The 20,113-nt window shown below is 37.9% G+C and overlaps 1 protein-coding gene and 1 long non-coding RNA gene across 5 annotated transcripts in view; both read left to right on the plus strand.

Moving 5' to 3' along the window:
- Positions 1–20,113, plus strand: part of LOC125612822 — a 247,459-nt gene that overhangs the window by 85,012 nt on the left and 142,334 nt on the right. The window contains exon 12 of one of the 4 annotated variants that reach the window (XR_007343300.1): positions 1,126–1,184. The exons of the other annotated variants lie outside the window; for them this stretch is intronic. This is a non-coding gene — a long non-coding RNA (uncharacterized LOC125612822). The remainder of the gene's footprint in view (positions 1–1,125; positions 1,185–20,113) is intronic. 4 annotated transcript variants of the gene reach the window in all.
- LOC125612821 (transmembrane protein 254-like) lies at positions 3,307–5,352 on the plus strand. The gene has a single exon (XM_048791688.1). It carries the CDS (start codon positions 3,489–3,491, stop codon positions 3,843–3,845), a length of 357 nt encoding a protein of 118 aa, XP_048647645.1. The 5' UTR covers positions 3,307–3,488; the 3' UTR covers positions 3,846–5,352.

A 20,113-nucleotide genomic window follows, 5' to 3' on the forward strand; every position in this document is an offset into this window, starting at 1 on the left:
CAAAGGAAGAATGGTGCAGATCAGAACCTGTTGTTACATTGAGTCTTCTTAGAAACTAAAATTCTAGGTTCTCATACATTTGTATTATAAAGTATATGAGTTTATTCCTCATTAAATATATTCATCATGGAACACAAAGGCCTATTCCATATCACATGTACCCAAATACATATTACTCAGAGAAGCAGGAGGACAGATCTAAACACTTAATGAAAACTTAAATACATCTACATTTGCAGTACTCTTCATAATGTGGCTTCCATGATCACTATCCACATGAGTAGCAAAATAAAGGCAAAGTAGAAGTATATATAGGATTGGTATGGATTGAAGAAATGAACTTGACATGTAGCTTTAAAGGGAGTATTGCTTACTTTTCTAAGTTTGGGGGCAAAAATACTAAATACACAGATTTTTCTGTCTTTACAAAGCTAGCACTCTAGTGCAGTCATCCAAGTAGCATTTTGTCATTTTTGTTTTCCTTCTGAATGATTTTTTTAAACCATAGTTTGTTAAACTAGTATTCCATATATATTGAGAGATTTTAAAATTATTTCTATATTACTTTTTAGGACTCTTATCAGTGGCTGTAAATCTAGCCATATCCTATTTTGGTTAGAGTGGATTTGATCCTAGGGGTTTACAATTTGCTTTTCATGGGTGTTGCAGTTTAGATATGAGGTGTCCCCCAAAACCTCATGTGTAAGTCAGTGCAAGAAATTTCACAGGTGAAATGATTAGATTGTAGGAGCTTTCACCTAATCAGTGTATCAGTCCACTGATGGATTATCTGGAGAATAACTATAGGCAGGTATGGTGTAGCTGGAGGAGGTGTCAGTGGGGGCATGACATTGGGGTTTATGTTTTGTCCCAGGTTAGTGGACAACTCTGTCTCCTCCGGCCTCTCCCCCTTTCTCTCTCTCTCCTCTCCTTTCATATCCTCTAATTTCCTCTTTCTACCCTTCCTTGTTGTCATGTCCTGAACTGCATTCTTCAGCCATACAGTTTTTACCATGATGATCTACCCCACTTTTGGCCCCTAGCTATGGAGTTAGCCAATTGTGGACTTATTCTCTGAAACCATGAGCCAAAATAAACCTTTCCTATTCTAATTTTTTTTCAGAGGTATTTTGGTCACAGGAATGTAAAAGCTAATCAAAATGATGGGATTCTTCTTTATCCTGGTAAATGAATTCATGCCATGATGTCTCATCCATGTCAAGTTTCATTTACATAGGAAACTTATTTCTATAAGAGATACCCTTTTGGATTTACTATAATCTGTGTTCACTTTATTCCTACTAAGATAGACACTGTCTAAGAGAACCTTTACTGGAAAATAAGTTATTGTTATGTTATGTGTGTTGGCAAGGTGAAGTGCATAGTAGGCAACATAATAGATTATTAATTGCTAGATCCCAGTGAGAAGAGGGTAGCATGCCCCACAGTGTTTAGCAGAAGTGAGGAAGTCAGACATAATCCACAAAAAGAGGAGCAGTGAATAAAGGGAGAAACCAGAGATACCAATGAGCTATAGCCCTCATTGTGGTGCAGGATATTACCTGAGCAGGTTTCTCAGGGAGAGTCGTTATTGATGATTTCCAGCAAGCAAGCACATTTTATGTTGAGTCACACTGTGTATGAGAAGTAGTCACGGTGATATTTCACCATCCATGTAGGGAATGGGAGCGAATAGACCAGTAAACTGCAACATCTACCTGTCCCCCAGGAAGTGGTCATCAGGAGTTAGTTGTATGGAGTGATGCAAGATAAATATATACATTACTATAAGCTCATACCAGAAATTTGTTTTATTCATCCATGAAACAGTTTGTAGTTCTTTCCTCCTCCAAGCTATTTAGTGGAGGAAGAAGAGAAATACAATCTGTTTCATGGAAGAATAAGTCAAATATCCATAATGAGCAAGTTAGATATGTATTCAAAATGGATATCAAGGCAACGTAAAACTATTAGCATTCACTACAGGTTTGTTTTTTTTTTTTTTGGTACTAGAAATTGAACCCAAGGGTACTTAACCACTGATCCCCATCCTCAGCTCTTTTTTGTGTTTTATTTTGAGAGTTGCTTAGGGCCTTGCTAAATTGCTGAAGCTGTTTTTGAACTCTTAAGCCTCCTGCCTCAGCCTCCTGAGCCATTGGGATTACAGGCATGCACCACTGTGCACCATGCCCGGGCACATTCACTACTTTTAAACAGGAAATTCTAATAGTTAACTAATTACTCTGTCTTTAATCCCAGGTGGAAGGTTAATAGATTTGGTCAATTTATATGAAAACATATTTTAGAATGTTTTCTAAATAATAGATAATAATATTGAGAGGTGAGACTTCATAAATCATAGAATCACTGAGAAATGGTCAATTACAGAGAAAAGGGAAGTATTCCATTGATTCTACAGTGTACATTTCCACTTCTTTCTAATGGAGATACATCTTGATATTGACAGAAACACTGTTGTTTAGAAGGCTCATCACGTATTGTGATTATGCTCATGTCCACATAAAGGAATTTGGTCTAAAAATCTTACTTGTTGAAAAACAAATTATAAATCATTTTTAACTTATGGCCACACACCCCTCTTGTATTATCACCTTCTGGTGGTACAATAAAATCAGAAGTTGCAGAAGTAGTGTCAGTAGATTAGAAAGAATTTCACAGAGATTAGCACAAGCCTCTCAAGAAATACCCAGTCACCTATGCTTCTGATTAACAGAGAGAATGGTAAGATGGAGAATGTCAAGGATAAGATGAGTTAATATGTGCTTCATGAGAGTTTCATCTGAAAGAAAGGCAATTTTAAAACTTTTAAAAATTATTTTTTTTAAAGAGACAGACAGAGAGAGAGAGAGAGAGAGAGAGAGAGAGAGAGAGAGAATTTTAATATTTATTTTTTAGGTTTCTTTTTGGCGGACACAACATTTGTTTGTATGTGGTGCTGAGGATCGAACCCGGGCCGCACGCATGCCAGGCGAGCGCGCTACCGCTTGAGCCACATCCCCAGCCCAAAACTTTTAAAAATATTATATCTATGTGTTTTTTCATCTCATGTAATCATAGGAGTGATGCAAGATAAATATCTATATTATTATAAGCTCAAAATGGTTATTTTCATAAGATTTGAGATAAAACTAAGTTACCTGGGCATTGTTGTACATGTCTATAATTTCAGCAACTTGGTGGAGAGATAGGAAGGTCAAAAGTTCAAGTCCTCATTGTCAAGTTAAACCCTGTCTCAACTTAAAAAAATAGAAAATGATGGAGCTGGGGCTATAGCTCTGTGGTAGACACTTGCCTTCCATGTGTGAGGCTCTGGGTTTGGTTCTAGCACCACATAAAAATAAATAAAGAGGATTTCTGTCTTCACCCTGTATGGTGGCACACACCTCTCCCTCACCTAGCCCAGGTCGGACCCAGCTCCCACCCCCGTGCGGAACTGTGAGGCTGCTCATTCCCCTGGAGATGCTGCAATGATGGCGACCATAGCAGGTGATGCAGCCTACTTCCAGAGGGGCAGTCTGCTCTGGTTCACAGTCATCACCCTCTCCTTTGGCGACAACTCGTGTGATGTCCTCTGGTCTCAGAGTGTCCCTTATCAGAGACTTGGACCCCTGGGCTACTTCACTCAGTGTTTGGTGAACCACCATCACACCCTCCTGCATAATGGGTATTGGCTTGCCTGGCTGATTCACATGGGAGAGTCCTTATATGCCATGGTATTGTGCAAGTATAAAGGAATCAGACAGTTGGGCTCAACTACTCTGGTTCCTGCAGACTTTCCTCTTTGGGATAGCATCTCTCTCCATCTTGATTGCTTACAGGCCTAAGCGCCAAAAAAACAGTTAAAGGAGATAGTGAAAATTTTCTCTCCACTTTTACATTCAGAATCTCTTTTGGGGGGTGCCATGTTTACTTGATGATCTTTCTACATTCTAAAAGTATCTGTTCTACAAAGGTATTTAAGACCCTCTCAATGTTCATTTTTCTTCCATATGCTCTAGTTGAGCTTGAGTAGACTAGTTGTTACCTGAGAAAGAAAGAAGAAAAAATTCTGGCTTTCCAAGTTCTGCAGAAAACTTGAATGACAACAGACTTGCAGCTTCCCTCTCTGAGGCCCTTGGCTGTTCTGATCCCTCTTTGTCTTTAGGGCTGAAGTGAGTACTAGATTCACTTGCTGGTGAGCCTGAGCTCTCTGTTTCTGAGTAAAACATCTCTTCAATTTTTTTTTCACCTTTCTGAACCAAAATGAAATAACACTTCCAAAGTACATTTGTTAGACATCTGTGAGGCAGGATCTTATCTCCTCAACTAAGCAATTGTGTAAAGGCCCAAAGGACCTGCTGAGAACTAAGAGCAGAGGACCAGGGCACCGTCTCCCTGATGCTGCCAGCAAGCAGTGATCCTTCCCTGCTCACGGCCCCAGGGACACAGTGTTCTGTGGTAGGCAGAGTCTGATGGCCACTGCTAGATTGCCCCTTCAACTCAGGGCCACAACTCAGGCAGCTTTCCTTTTCCCCATGGCACCTGATCCCATTTGTGCATCAGCAGTGGTTCTCCTCCAGTGTTGTTGACAAAGGAGGGAATCACTTCGTTTTCCACTTGTTCTGTATCATTCATTCTGTGTACCCTCATCTCACAGAACAGCACGGATGCTTCAGTAGTAGTGCCACCTTTCTGTGGGTCCTCTGGGGAAACGTAGACTGTTCCCCACTCTCCTGCTGTCTGACACTTTCTTCATCCAGCCCTAGTTTACTCAGTCACACCCACATTCCTCTCTAGAGATCCTAACCTCTGGGTTTTCCAGCTGGTTACTACCTCCCTGATTAACCTGAATGTACTTTATTACTACTGGCCTTTCGGGAGAGAGGTCCCCTATCTCTGTCCCTTTAACAGAATGGCGCCATCACCCTTAGGAGCCATTAGGGTCTCTTCCCTGGAGAACATCTGCTTGTTCTCTGGGGACTATTCCTTATTTCCCTTTGTGATTCCTTGGGCAAGTTGTTGTATTAGCAAACATCTATAAGAAACAACTCTCCCCCAAAAGAAAGCCCCTATGAGAGATCATGAGCTTTGAATTGTTTTTATTGGAGATAATTTTTTTTGCAAATATATCTCGGTCTTTCCTGATCTTTCTCTTGGAGTAGGGGTAACTTTTGAGTAAAGAAAAAAAATTTTACCAGGAGTTAAGGATCATGGAGATCCAATCCAGATTTTTTTTTAAAGCATAGCTGTCTTCAAATGAAATTAATGATGACAGTAATACTTGTGTGCCCAGAACAATGTGGCAGATGATTGAAAGAAGTGGACCAACTCAAATAAAATGCTGTGACTGTCACACCAAAATAATAAATAAATACATAAATAAATAAAATAAAGAAAGATAGATATTGGGTCTATGTACAACTAAAAAATATTTTTAAAAAATAGAAAAAGATTGGGAATATAATTCGGTGATAGAGTACCCTAAATTCAATCCCCAGTGTTGTATAAAAAAATCAAAATTATAAAACTATCTGTCTCAGTTTTAAAAGCTTTTATTATGTGAATGAAAAGCATTTTTGCAGTTGATACAAATGATACATCCTGTACTTAGAGAAAACTGTCACTTTGTCCCATGGTTCAATTATAAATGTCAGCAAAAGCCCTACAAGAAAGAAAAGGGAGAATCTTTAGTTTACTTCAGTCTGTTTACATTTTTGCTCACATTGGGTATGTTTGATAATTATTCTTTTATGTGGTTACTTCTTTGTACTTTCAGGTTAATAATTTTTACCCTACCACAAAGTTATGAATTTATTTTGCTAATTTATACACTTAATGCTGCATCACATTGTTATAAAATTTAGGTCTAGGTTTCTGATCCACCCCAAAATTATATTCTGTGATTTGTGAATTTGGAGTTTTTTGTTCCCCTGATAGTTATTCGATACTCTAGATCGTACTTTGAAAATTAATTAATATTAATGGTAATAATTATTGAGTTAATAGTGAATAATTTAATAGCATTTCTTGAGATTAATTTCCTTATGTGCATGTATCAGTTTTGAGCATTCTTTTTAAAAATTATTCATTATGTTTTGTGCAGAATAATTGTCTTTTATTAAGGGATTTATTTAACACAATTTCCTTCCAGAGCTTATTATATTAAGCACCATGTTACTCTGGAATGAAGAAACAAAGAGTACACAACTGCCACTCTGCATGTGCAGCAATTTTTCGATTGACCCAAGATAAGTGATCACAGTTAAATGACAAGAGGAGGTAGGCAGGAGGTTATGTCAGGTAAGCTCTAGCAATGCACTCATTGAGGAGACATTTCAGTATCATACACACATACATATTCACCTGTTCCTGCATGTCCTCTTACACATTTTTTATATTCTCATGCAGACCTCATGATTATCTCTTGTGTCTCAGAGGACAGCATTTGTTTTGAATTTATTCTTTATAACATGCAATTTCTTACATTCTAGCTATGCCACTAGTTGTTTACTTAAGCTTCTTTTAGGTGGATTATTCAGGGTTAAGTGTTTGTAGTAAGCAAATGAAATTTTCCTGAATTAATGTTTCTTGATTACAATGATTATTTTTGGGTACTGTATTTTTGTTGCCAATTTTGGATACCTTCATGTTCTGTAAATTTTAAGTTATTAAGTCATTTAAAAATTCTGTTCACTTTCTTTTATTTTCTTTGCAATATTACATTTTTTTCTACATACTTTGGATTTAATTTGCTCATCTTTTTCTAAGATCCAAAGTAAAAATTCAGATGATTTGTTTTAGATATTTCATATTTTCTGTGGCATGCATTCAGTTCTCTATAGTTTCCTCTAAGCTTTGCTTTCCTTATATTCCACTATTTTTGATAAAGTTTTTTAATAGGCATTTAATTCAAAGTATTTTAAAGATTGTGTGTGTGTATGTTTGCCAGGGATGGAACCCAGCAGCTCTTAACCCCTGAGCCACATCCTTAACCCATATTTTAAATTCAACAGTGGGTCTCATTAAGTTGCTTAGGACTTTACTAAGATGCTGAGGCTGGATTTGAACTTAATGCCCTCAATGACCATTCCCCCTTTCCCTTACCGTGAATATTTTACATGGTCTTTCTAGGGAAGTTATGTGGATCCAGGACAGAGGGCATTATCCAGTATTTCAGAGAGTAACTGCTTCTAAAGAATGGACTGTGGTGTATTTTTCCTTGTTCACATAAATCTACAGAAGACTTAAATAATTAAAAACATCTGTGTTGTGCAGAGTGGCCTGTGTCTAGTTTTAGTTTTGGTCAAGCACCCTTTTAGGTGTGATCTTTTGCCTTTATGTATAACTTGTTACCCCTGAGTGCTGGGAAGGGAGATTTGTTCATTTATATCTATATCTATAAATTCATTTACATCCATATATATAAAATACATATGATATATATTATATATATATACTATATGTAAATATATATTATATATTATTAAATGTAATTATATATTTATATTATTAAATATGTTTAATATATATTATATATACCATATGTAAATACATTATAAATTTATTCTATACAAATTATATATATATATATATATATATATATATATATATAAATTCATGTATATATACAAATATAGACCAGACAGAAATAGAGAAACTTTGAGAAATAGGTGTTGATACTATGTGGGGAGTTTATGAGCACATTCAGTTCCCCACTATCAGTTTTTTTCATCACATATTCTTAATATTACAGCAATCTTGGTGTCATCTGCCTATTTCCTTTGGGGCAGGGACTTCATGGGGAAAAGGCACCTATAATATGAAAGGAGCTGGCCTGGTTTTGAAAAATCATTTTGAATTTCTTTTCTTGGATCAGCCATGGTAAGTCATTTTGAAGTTGGGTAGTACAACGTCTTTTTCACCTTTTTCCTGGGACACCATGGCTTAAAAGATGGTCTTTATATAATAGAGACATTATTCCTCAGCAACAGTAAATTCCATAGCATAAGAATAATCCTGTTCATACACGATCTATTAGAAATATCAGTAAATTTTGCCAGGATCTATTCCCCCAATCAAGATCATATCTATGCATTTAGGTTTAGTTGCTGAATCATCAATCATGGCCTCCTCTTGGGCGGTCTTATAGATTCAGAAAGTCATTCCCTGGATTATAAGGGAAGTACACATTGCTTTCATGATAGCACAAGTTCCCATGGGCTTCTATGAGAATATCTAATGGCATCTGACTGTAGAGAACCAGAGATTGATGCCTGATGATTATACCAGTAAAACACAGATCAATGTCGACCTACAGCAGAGATTTGAAATATTATCAATCCCACTTAATGTCTTCATGCACTATCCCTGGACCCACAAATACACCATACAGGTTTTTCAGCTATATTGGGGGAACCTATAGGCACAGGTGGGACCCATGTAACCATTGAATTCCTATTGGTGCCAGGCATCTCATTCCCAGTCTCCATGTCCAGTATTGCAAGCCAGTCATTTTCCTTTAAAATTATAATTTTGTTCTGAAATTTATCTCAGACATTATAGATAATTAGTCATTGGTCATATGAATGATTTCTTTGGTCTCAACAGAGAGGAACATTTTGACTCAGTGGGTCTGAAGTTGGTATAAAGCATAGATATTCATCCCAAATCTAGAAACACCCATCCTTATATCTTTGATTGGTAGATAACATTTTCAAATATTTTATCCTTGATTTCTTTTAACTTAGGTTTGGTTAGGGACTATATCTGGAATAGGGTATTGTGAAAGGAGTAATTTTTCCCATGGCCTGGTTTTTGAAAAGTGTTCATTATAGGTCAATCATTTATATTCAAATTGTGGTAAGAGTTAGTATTAGTTAGTTTTCAGTATTTTTTGTTTGTTTTTTTATAAAATGTTGCATCTTATTCCAATTATTGCTTTATGAGGGAAATATCCTCCAAGGCAACACTGAACTTCTTGAAACGGATGATGACCTGTGGACCTAACAAGCATCCTTCAGTATATTTTCTACATAATATTGGAACCCATATAAGATGGAATTTAGTTCTCTGGGAGCTGAATTATAAGCATAGCAAAGATAGTTAAAACTCTTCGTATCCCAAGGATCACTATCATTTTGGTAGAATTTTTCTGTGTTTTTTATCTCTCTCTCTCTTAAATATCAGCTTAAGATCATCTATAGATCAGCAAGAGAGGTCACTAATCTTCTTTGTCCTGTTTGACTCCTCAGTGGTAGAGCTCATTTTATCTTGCGTCATGGATTCCTAGTTTCACTCCCGCCAGTTTTAAAGAAAAATGAATGCATACCTCTTGTCCTGTTCCATGAAGTTGCTAAGATCAGTGAATAGCTCTGTGTCTGGGTTTTCTAGAGGTTGAGCTACCAAATATGGCTGCTTGAAAAAACCTTCCAGATGACCTGCAGACAATCATGTTGTGCTATTTCTGTGTCACTGGGTATTCAGGGTGTGTGGTTTTAAAATAGGATAGTCCAGGAGAATGGTGTGATATCTGCCTGTCCTTCCAGTATTATCCAATAGCCTCCTCTTCATTTATCACAGTTAGCACATGGTGAGGAACATAGATGGTTATGGGTTTCCCCAGTGTGGACTTCTCAACGTTTTGTAACAGTTCATACATGGAATGTAACTTCCCACACACAAAAAAGACTTTCTTTAATAGTCTGATATAATTACTTTTAATATATGCCACTGGATACTGGGTTGATCCCAAATTTTGAGTATCCTTGTTTTACATGTACATATAAATTTTGATTCTTTTTTAGGGTTGAAAGTCTATTGGAATTTAGGAAATCATTCTAGAGTTTCAGAATCTGTTCCTTTCAGAGTGTCATTTAGAGGCTTAGCTGTAAGGCCAAAAAATGTTTTTCTTTGGACTAAGGATTTTTACCCAGGGACACTTAAACACTGAGCCACATTCTTAGCCCTTTTTATATTTTATTTTGAGACAGGACTTTGCTAAGTTGCTTATAGCCTTTCTAAATTGCTGAGGGTGTCTTTGAACTTGCAGTTCTCCTATCTCACATTCCCATGTTGCTGCGATTACAGATGTGCACCACCATTCCCAGCTTAAGGCTAAAATTTTATATCCATGTTCAACATTCACCTGCCATTTCCAGAAAACCCCACAATTATTGATGGGTAGTGAGGGTCTCTTAACAAATTATAGCTCTTTTACCATTGGTAATAATTCTCTCTGGCCTTTTGATATAGTAAAATCCATATGCACATATTTTCATTTACATATTTGACCCTTTCTCAGGAATACTTTTCATTCATGACATGCTAAGTGTTTGAGAATCTTAATGGTGTTACTTAAGCATAACTCATTGGTAGAACTAGCCATCAACAAATCATCCACACATTGTAATAGAGGTCATTGGGTGAATTTCAGATGGCTTAATCCCTCGCTACAGGTCCCAGAAATTAAGTAGGAAAGATTTTAAGTCCCTGAGGGATCACTTTTCTGCAGTATTGCTACCCTTCCTATGTATCAGGATGCTGCCACTCAAAAGCAAACAAGAGCCAAGGTTGTTACCAGGAATGTGCAGAAGAAGGCATCTTTTAAATTCAGTTCTGAGAAGCATTCATAGGATTTTGGAACATTAGTCAATAAAGTGTAGGAGCTAGATAGTTAATTCTTGGTGGAAGTCCTGAACAATATCATTTATAGCCTGCAAGCCATGAATAAATCTGTATTCATCAGAATCACGTAATCACACATTTAATTGGAAGATTGGTGTGTTTTAGGGTGATTGGCAGGGTCAAATTAAATTGTGCTTTAAATTTATTTGGAAAGCTGCCGGTTGCCCTTTTGGGATTCCATTTTTAGTAAATTTTGTTTTAAATTTCAGAATGCATGCTCCATTTTTAGTTCAATTCATGTAGGCTATATGTTCTTAGTCCTTCTTGGCATAACTAGACTTTAGGTTTAACTTTTCGCAGACTTTTAGAGGCAACTTTTATTGAACATATTGTTTCTTTCCCAGAAGCATCATCTCTAAATATTAGGAACATTCCAGAGAAACTTCTATATCCAAAAAGTTGTCCTGGAGAGAAGTTTACTTGGGCATTTAGGCTGCACAAAAATTCACAGCCTGAGAAGTATACTGATTACTCTGGCATATATAGGAAATGGTGTTTTAGTGTTACACCTCACACCTGATATTCCAGTGGTTGGACCAAGGAGCTGTCTTGAGCTTCAGTGATACCCTCATGAACATGGTTAAGATCTTAGGTTTTTCCTCCCTATTTTAGTAATTAATAGTGAATAAGTAGCACCTCTGTTCAAGGAAAGCAACCATTTATTTCCAATTGTCAATTGTACCAGGGGCTCCTGTGGGGAAATTTGGAGTAGCTGGGTAAAATGTTTAGGAGCCTCAGGTCTCCTAAGTTCTCATCTGACCTTTCTTTCTTCCTTAACATCTGGGGAGTACACCTCCTACATCTTTGGACATCTTGCTGTATTAAGTACAGTAGTTTTTACCTAGGATGTGCTTGCCTTGTTTAATAGGTTTTCTTTCTGTATCATATCTTCCTTTTTCTTCAAAGCCCAGGCTCCATGCAGGTGCTTGGTGTTTGGCACTTGCTTCAGGCAATGTTTTTTGTTGAAAAACATAATATCTATTGGTTGATAGGAACTCATTTTAAAGGGTATCATCTTTCTTTTATAATTTCGTTCAAATATCTGGAGCACTCTGTCCAATGAAAGTCTCATTTATCATATTTAAATTGTCCAGTCTTTCTGGATATACATTGGAGTAATGAGAAAAGGCCTGATAAATTCTTTCCCTAAATTCCGAGGAATTCTTGTCAGGCTAATGAAAATACTCTTGTGTTTTATAGACACATTTCTGTTTTCAGAATTCCCCTTCTCATTCCTGCTAGAATGCAATAAGAGTTATGACTTAATAAGACACTATCTTCTGTTTTATTTAGCTCCCATACTGGTTCTACTATAAGGGATGCCTTAATTGCATGCAAGGTGGTGGCAGGATCCTCCACAAGGATCCTGTGAATGCTCTCTCTGTCTTTGTTGATGACAGCACTTGATTGCTATCATTCATACCAAACTTCCTGATAAGAATGATGTAAAGAAGGGAAAGTTTATTGTGACTCATGGTTTTGGATGTTTTATCCATGGGTGACAAATTCCATTGTTTGGAGCTTGAGGTAAGGCAAGTGTTTGCTGGAGGAAAGCAGTAAGAAAGCAGTCAGTTCAAGGCAGCCAAGAAGTAGAGATAAAGAGAGAGATGTAGGAGGAGTGAGGGACATGATATAGTCCATCAGGTATCTTGCCATGTGACCTTATTTTCCATAATGTGCTGCACCTCTCTATACTCTCTCCACCACCTTCCAGTAGTTCTTTCAGCTGTTGGACTGGGATACCCCATAGGCTAACAGCCCTAACAGCCTTTCTGGTTGCAGCTATCATGTACTTTGTCATGAGCTGGCTTTACTCACTGCTTGCAGTTTTTTCATTAGATATTACATGTTCCTGGCATCTCTAACTTCTTGGGGTCTCCATTGCAGCTTCAGCTTCAGCTTCACTCTAACTGGTTCACTTATTACCTTAACTCTGACAAACATTGCTGAGTCTCCCAGGCCTTTCTTTGAAATCTTGTTAGAAGCCTCCGTGATGCTACATTCAGCCCCAGCCCTGCAAATGCGTCATTTTAAGGTTTACCAATACCAAAGAAAGAACTTGGATGACTCAGTGGAGAAGATTTGAACATTTTATCACCCACCCCTCAGTGGAGACAGGCTGGAATGCAGTGGAGAGTTGCATTGCTTTTACAAGCAGAGGTGAATATATACAGGATAGATTGCATGCCTACTGAGCAGAAGGACTTCCTAAGAATGTATTAGTACATTCTTTACTTTACAACCAGGATTACTTTGTTTAGATCCTCTTCAAAAGATAACAGATAAGGAAAATGGCCAGCTTCTCCTCTTAAATTTCCTTCCTTATAAAATTCTTTAGAGTTGTGCTTGTATCACTGCGAGCTTTCCAAGGCTGTAAGTAGTGTTTACCCCAATAATTCTTTCCTTAGTTTGTCAGAAGCCATTTAATGTCCCTCATAATCTCATACCAGCTTATGTCTTTCATGAAGCTCTTGAGACAGGACTCTGCAGCACATTGCATCTATATCCTTTTAACAGAATATAAAGAACAAGGACCAATCAGTAAGCATTGTAGGTAGTGAAAATAACATTAATTTGTTTAGACCCATGGATTAAAGCATGAGAGGTATGGTATTTTTAGTCCAGTTCTATTTTATTCAAGTAAATTCCATCTCATTTTCAGGTTTTCCTACACAGGGAAGTCCTTGTGATTACTCACTGGCAGTACTGAGCAAATCCAGTAGTCCATTCAGTTGGCATAATGTGTAATTTTTATTACCCAGTCCAGGAATAGGTTACTTGTTGATAACCTATGGAGAATATTACAAATGTTTCATAGTCACCAATAATGGTAAATGAGCTCTATGAGGCAGTATACAGCCTAGTATATGATCTTATGCTAGTAAATTAGCTTGCACAGTAAGCTTGCCTGGAAACATATACCATACAATCTGCTTCCACTTCACATGTATAGAATGAATAAGACACCTCTGGAATATATAACTATGGTAAACTGATTTTTTGCTTCTGATACTGGTTTCAGTGTGTTATTGTGGTCAATGTGTTATTGTTGTGAACAAAAGACCTGATGAGAACAGCTTAGAAAAGGAAAAAATTTATTTTTGCTCAAAGTTGCAGAATATTTAGTTAGCCATAATATTGGCCAAAAGACCAGGAAGAACACCATAGAGGAGGAAAAGTTTATTTAGATCTCAGTTTCAGAGTTCTCAGTGAATAGATGGACCCTACATCTCAGGGCCTGAGATGAAGCAGAACATCATTTAGGAAGTGAATAGTAGAGTAAATCAGCTTAGAACATAGCTGATTACCCCAATTATAAACCCCAATATAGGGCCCACCAACCCACTTCCTCCAGATACAACCTACCTGCCTACTGTTAACCACACAGTTAATCCTTATTAGTGGATTAATCCACTAATTAGTTATATTTCTTATAATCTAATTATTTTACCTCTTAGCATTCTTGCATTGAGGCTTTTCCAGATATCTAATATCCAAACCATAATACCTAAGGATTAAGGAATACTTAATCCTATACTCTATACTCTGGAGGGTCAGATGTCCAACACAGTAGAATTTACTTGTAAATTTCTACATTTTTCTTCTACCCAAAGGGCCACAAAGGCAAATCATCAGAATCTTCCTTGTGTAATCCATGGTCAACTAATGCTCCTTGTATCCAATATGGTGTCTTCAGGAACCATAAGTTGTTACTTGTGCACCAGGTTGGTTTTAGAAAATTTTCAGTAGTGCTTCCCTTTTTCTTAGTTTGTCAGAAGCCATTTAATGTTTGTTTAGACCCAGGGCAGCCATGAGCTGATAATATCAAATCAGCTGCAGCTTTCTAATATCTGATTTTCTGATTTATTGTACTCAGTTCCTCAGGCATAATAATAGCCTGCATATTATTGATTTCATATGAACAGTACATTCATTCTTTCAATTAATACAGCTTCTGTTGGATGGTGTGGCATGTAGGAAATTGATAATGTGTCCTGGTCTTGAGCCCAATGTTGTATTTCATCACCTGTGAATTGAGTTTCATGTTCATTCTCATTTACCTCACGGTTCCATAGATGGAACACAGCACAATCAGTTTCTTATTAGTTCTTCTTTTTCATTTGCCTTTTTTTTGTTGTTGTTGTTGTTGGGAAAGAGTTGCATCAAGCCTATAACTGTGTCCACACAAGTCAATGCATAGTTGGCATCTTCTGATAATGAGATGGGGGCAATGTAGTCTGCCTACCACCACCGAAGTGTGCCCCTTGATGGCATACACTCATTGTCGATAGTAATGAGAGAAGGCAAGACAGTTTTAGCATGCATCTATAACGTCAGGCATATTTCTGAGCAATTCTCACATCACAGATTCCTTCATTGTCATTTGACCTGCATTCTTATCTATAATATAGCCAATGGCAATTTCTTTTGCTGGGACTTCCCGCAGCCATCTTAACTTTGCCATTTGGTCAGCATCAACATTTTATGAAAATTGGAGAGGGCAGTGTACAGTCACATGGTACATTGTGACAACTTTGTATACAACACTAGATGTTTTCCCATAGCTCTTTACCCACAGAGACCTGTAATTAGTCATCCACTATTGTCATTGAGGCAGCTACATTGCAAGTTCTCTGAAGATGGCTCAGCTCTCTGTGCAGAGAATTAATCCATCATATTCCTGAGCAGTGCTATCCATACTGCTTGCATTTCAGCCCATTGGTTGCTGTATCCTTGCTCTATCAATCCCCAGAGTCTCAGTCACTGTGTGATAGGATACAACTCTCCACTCTGGGGGATTTCCCTTTGCTGATCCATTAAGTTACCAGGCTGACTCCTGTGTTGAAGGTTGGCCTTTTTGTATCAGTGAAGGGACTACAGGCATGTCTTCTGGTATTCCATCCTGTTTTGTCATATAGGTGGCCAGTCTCAAGAGCTGTTGAAGTTTTAAGCTAAAAGGAGAAATGTTATCTATTCTTCACTGAGGCAGGGATTCGCCCCATCTGAGCTACCCCTGATCATGGGGCTTTGAATATTTGTTGTAGACATCTACCAATAGGGTATGTGGTTACAAAATTAACTGGCACTTCTTGGGTGATGGGCTTCAATGACCAGAAGGACAACATAAGTAGCACTCAGTTAATTGTTCTCAGAAAGTAATCATGTTCCTCTTTCCTCTTTGGTAACAGTGACCAAAATCAAATGAGGAGTTTTATATCCTTTAATATATTGCCATAAGTGCCATCTGGAGCTGTCTGCAGTGACATGGATAATATGGTTAGCAGGTTTCCATGTGTCTAGTGTCATAAAAAAATTGTATTTACTATTTGGCTTGATTAAACCCTCAGTATGCCAGTCAGTTCAGCCCTATACTGTATTCGTCTGACACAAATTATATAGAGGCTGTGATAACTAAGCTAGATGAGGGAAGAAAGTCCTCCAATAATCCAGTCACCCCACAAGTTTTTCCTTTGCTTTACTGTATTGGGAAGTAGAAATGCCTGAAATTTATCTATTACAGCCTGAGTTATAACCTTTGTGTTACCAACCAGAGAACACCCAACAATTTCCCTGGTAAGTCTGGGCCATGTACTTTGTCAGGGTTCACAGCCCATCCTCTCCCTTGAAAATGACTAAAAAGCAAGGATACTACCTCAGTGAAAACTAAGAAAGGTTCAGAATTGAGAATATCATCAATGTAATGAAACATTTTTATCTGTGGAGGTCAGGACCAGGTTTCTAAATCTTAGGCTGCTATACCAAGAGACATGGTAGGGCTGTGGAGATATTCTTGAGGTAACAGTATAAATGTTCATTATCAGCATTCCCACCTGAAGGCAACCAGATCCAGAATCTATGAGGCTGTGTCTAGGCTAAAGAAGGCATAGCAGGATCTAGTACACAAATGATATGCTCTAGCTGAGTGCAGAGCTCTTTGAGAATGGTGACCTTGTTGGAAATGAATACATAAAGTCTTATTTAATTCCCTGTAATCCACTGTTATATGCTGAGTTTCATCATGTTTTCTTTTAGCCACACAGGAGAGTTAAAATGACTGAGGGTTGAGTGAATTATGATTACTTTAGCAAATTCACATTTGATCTATGTTATCTCTTGATGACCATTGGGGAGCTGATATTGTTTGGTGGCAAGAATTTGATTGGGTGCAGGCATAATCGTGAGGGTGTTTAGCATGCCATGTTAATATTGGCTTTACAGCTGAAACATGCTCCATCTTCTGGCAAACAAACAAACAAACAAACAAGAAGAAACAGAACTCTCCTAAAGCAGTTTATAGGCATTTACCCCACAAGATATCAACATCAATAGCATATTCAGGAAAATGAGTTAGGAGCACTGGGGTAAGTGGTGGGTGGCAAGGTTGCAAGCCATAGGGTCAATTGACAGTCCAGACTCTCACTTTTACCCCCACTTACATCAATATTAGATAACATGCCTGATAAATTATCAGGGTATTCATATATCAGTGTCCACTTAGCTACCAATGCGATTATTCACTGAATATTTTTTGAAGACCCATGTATTACCATTTTGTTCAGAAACCTGGCTGAGATCCCTGAGTCGTGATCTCCTTTGTCATTCCATACCCAAGGATTCACACTCTTGAGGGGAAGTCGTGGACTGTTCTTTCAACACATCACCTAATGGGATAGACTTGTTTCTGTCCCTTTTTAGAGTAAGAGTTTATTCTACCTTTATGTCACCCTTTTTATTTCTCATTAATAGTTAATAACTGAAACCTCTTTTCCTCTGGCAATTGCTTCTGTAATTGTACCAGGGTGACATTAGTTTATCTATTTCATCTGTTCCTGTTATTATGTTGAACCATATCTGTTTATGAGAGACACAAATGGATCCTTCCAGTTTTTGTTGGGTTTCGTGGACTTGTTTTTTCTGCTATAATCTTTCTGTCTCTGCTAGATCTGCTATTAATTGTGCTGCATCTTAGAGGGCTTTCCTTAGAAAAGGGGGGAATCTTAATTCCCAGGCAATATATGGATGGATGTATCCTTCTATCCCAGCAGTGAAAGTCATACTATCTGATCCTGGGCAAGACTGCACAAAAATAGCATATTTCGTAGCCTTTTCCTATAAATAGGTATTCAGTTTTTCCACAGAGGCCCAGGTGCCTCTACACATAGGGATGTCACCTGTATTTAGTCACAATTGTGAGTGGCAAAAAGCAGCAGAGCTTCTGGTTTTAGTTAAATATTGTCTCTGTGACCTAGAGTCCTGACAACTATTATATAAAAGAAGAAAAAGTATATTTTGGCTCTTGTTTTCTTTTTTTTTTTTCCTTTTTTAAAATATTTTTATTAGTTGTTGATAGGCCTTTATTTTATTCACTTATTTTTATATATATTGGCTCTTGTTTTCAAAGTTTCAGTCCACAATAAGCTAATCTCTAATTCTAGCACCAAGGTGAGCCCATGGCTAAAGAGCGTGTGAGAGGGAAACAGCTTAGAACATGGCAGTAAGGAAGCAAAGAGACTTTCTCATGCCGGGGACAAAATATTTGCCACCAAGGTACATCCACAGTGACCTCCTTCATGCACTCACATCCTACCTGCCTAGAGTTTGCGGCCAGAGTAATCCATATCAGAGTTAACATCTCATAAACTAATAATTTCGCTCTGCAATGTCTTGCTTTTTTACACAAAAAAATATGGGGAAGACCTCATATATGAACCATACACCAGTAGTAACCCCACATTTTCACCTGTGGCAGTAGTGTAAAGTCACTGACATATAGCAGGGTGAGCAGTCACTTAAGCCATTCTATACAATATCCCATTTGTTCCAGTGTTCCACAGGAAGAGTACCATGTTATTATACTATGTTTTGTTCTTTGCCTGAACTTGGACCCCAATTCCACCAGTTCTCCAGGGATGTACAGTCTCACGGTAGTATGTATCTCTCTGGAACAGAGAGCAAATCTGGATCAGCCCCCTCAGTCTCCTTCTGCTGGGCTTTTAATAACTTTTGGACCATTACCAGTATGTCTTCTATTATATCTTCATCCTCCATCTCAATTTATGAATCACTGGAAATAATGGACTCCCTGAGTGGGTCCCACATCTGAGAATCCCAGTTTTTGCTACTCACCAATGCCTTATTACAGGCTATGGACCCATAGTGTCCCAAAAATTTAGCCTAGTAGCATGCCATGACATATAGATGCTTGTCTGCAAATTCTAAGCACTACAACAGCACATCCTTGCTGTCATCCTGTGCTAAGTGGGCTTCTCTTTCTACTTTTACCTCTTACAGTACATTGTGGAACTGAGCTTGGGTAGCTAACTCCTGGTCTGTGGCTAACTTCAGTGCATACAATAAGGGCCATGCTAAAGCAGTGGTAGCATTTTATCTCTTTTTGCTATGTTATGACTACTTTGGATGCTGTTTCCAGTACTCTCAAAAATTCCTCTGGCATTTTCATAGCGTTTCCATAGTCCAACAGTGGTTCTTACCCCTCCAATAGGGAAATAACCTCAAACCACATTAAGGCTAGTGGCCAGCCTGGGATTTCTCCCACAGATCCTGTGTCCTTTTCCAACTTCAAATCAACTCAACATGTAGCTCTTTGGGACCCTACCAGCTATGCCACTTTCTCAGCCCAGGCCTAAAAATGGCCCAGCACCCTGTTTATTGATTCTAGAGGAAGAGGACTCCATGGAGAGATTTTGGACATTTTCTTATTCTCCTACATTCTTTGACAGCAGCAGTTCAGGGAATAATGGAGGGTCACACCGCTCCTACATGCAGGGGACGTGTGCATGTGTATGTATGTGTGTGTGTATGTGTGTGTGTGTGTGTGTATATATATAATAAATTATATACTCACTATGCAGATGGATTTCTTTTTCTTTTTCTTTTAGTTTAGCTCCCAAACACACCAATATTTTCTTTTTTTTTTCTTTTTTTTATTATTGGTTGTTCAAAACATTACAAAGCTCTTGACATATCATATTTCATACGTTTGATTCAAGTGGGTTATGAACTCCCATTTTTACCCCATATACAGATTGCAGAATCACATCAGTTACACATCCACGTTTTTGGATTGCCATACTAGTGACTGTTGTATTCTGCTACCTTTCCTATCCTCTACTATCCCCCCTCCCCTCCCTTCCCATCTTCTCTCTCTACCCCATCTACTGTAATTAATTTCTCTCCCTTGTTTTTTTTTCTCTTTCCCCTCACATCCTCTTATATGTAATTTTGTATAATAATGAGGGTCTCTTTCCATTTCCATGCAATTTCCCTTCTCTCTCCATTTCCCTCCCACCTCTCATCCCTGTTTAATGTTAATCTTTTTCTCATGCTCTTCCTCCCTGCTCTGTTCTTAGTTGCTCTCCTTATATCAAAGAAGATATTTGGCATTTGTTTTTTAGGGATTGGCTAGCTT

This window comes from Marmota marmota, unplaced genomic scaffold, assembly GCF_001458135.2.
Source record: "Marmota marmota marmota unplaced genomic scaffold, marMar, whole genome shotgun sequence".
NCBI lineage: Eukaryota > Metazoa > Chordata > Mammalia > Rodentia > Sciuridae > Marmota > Marmota marmota.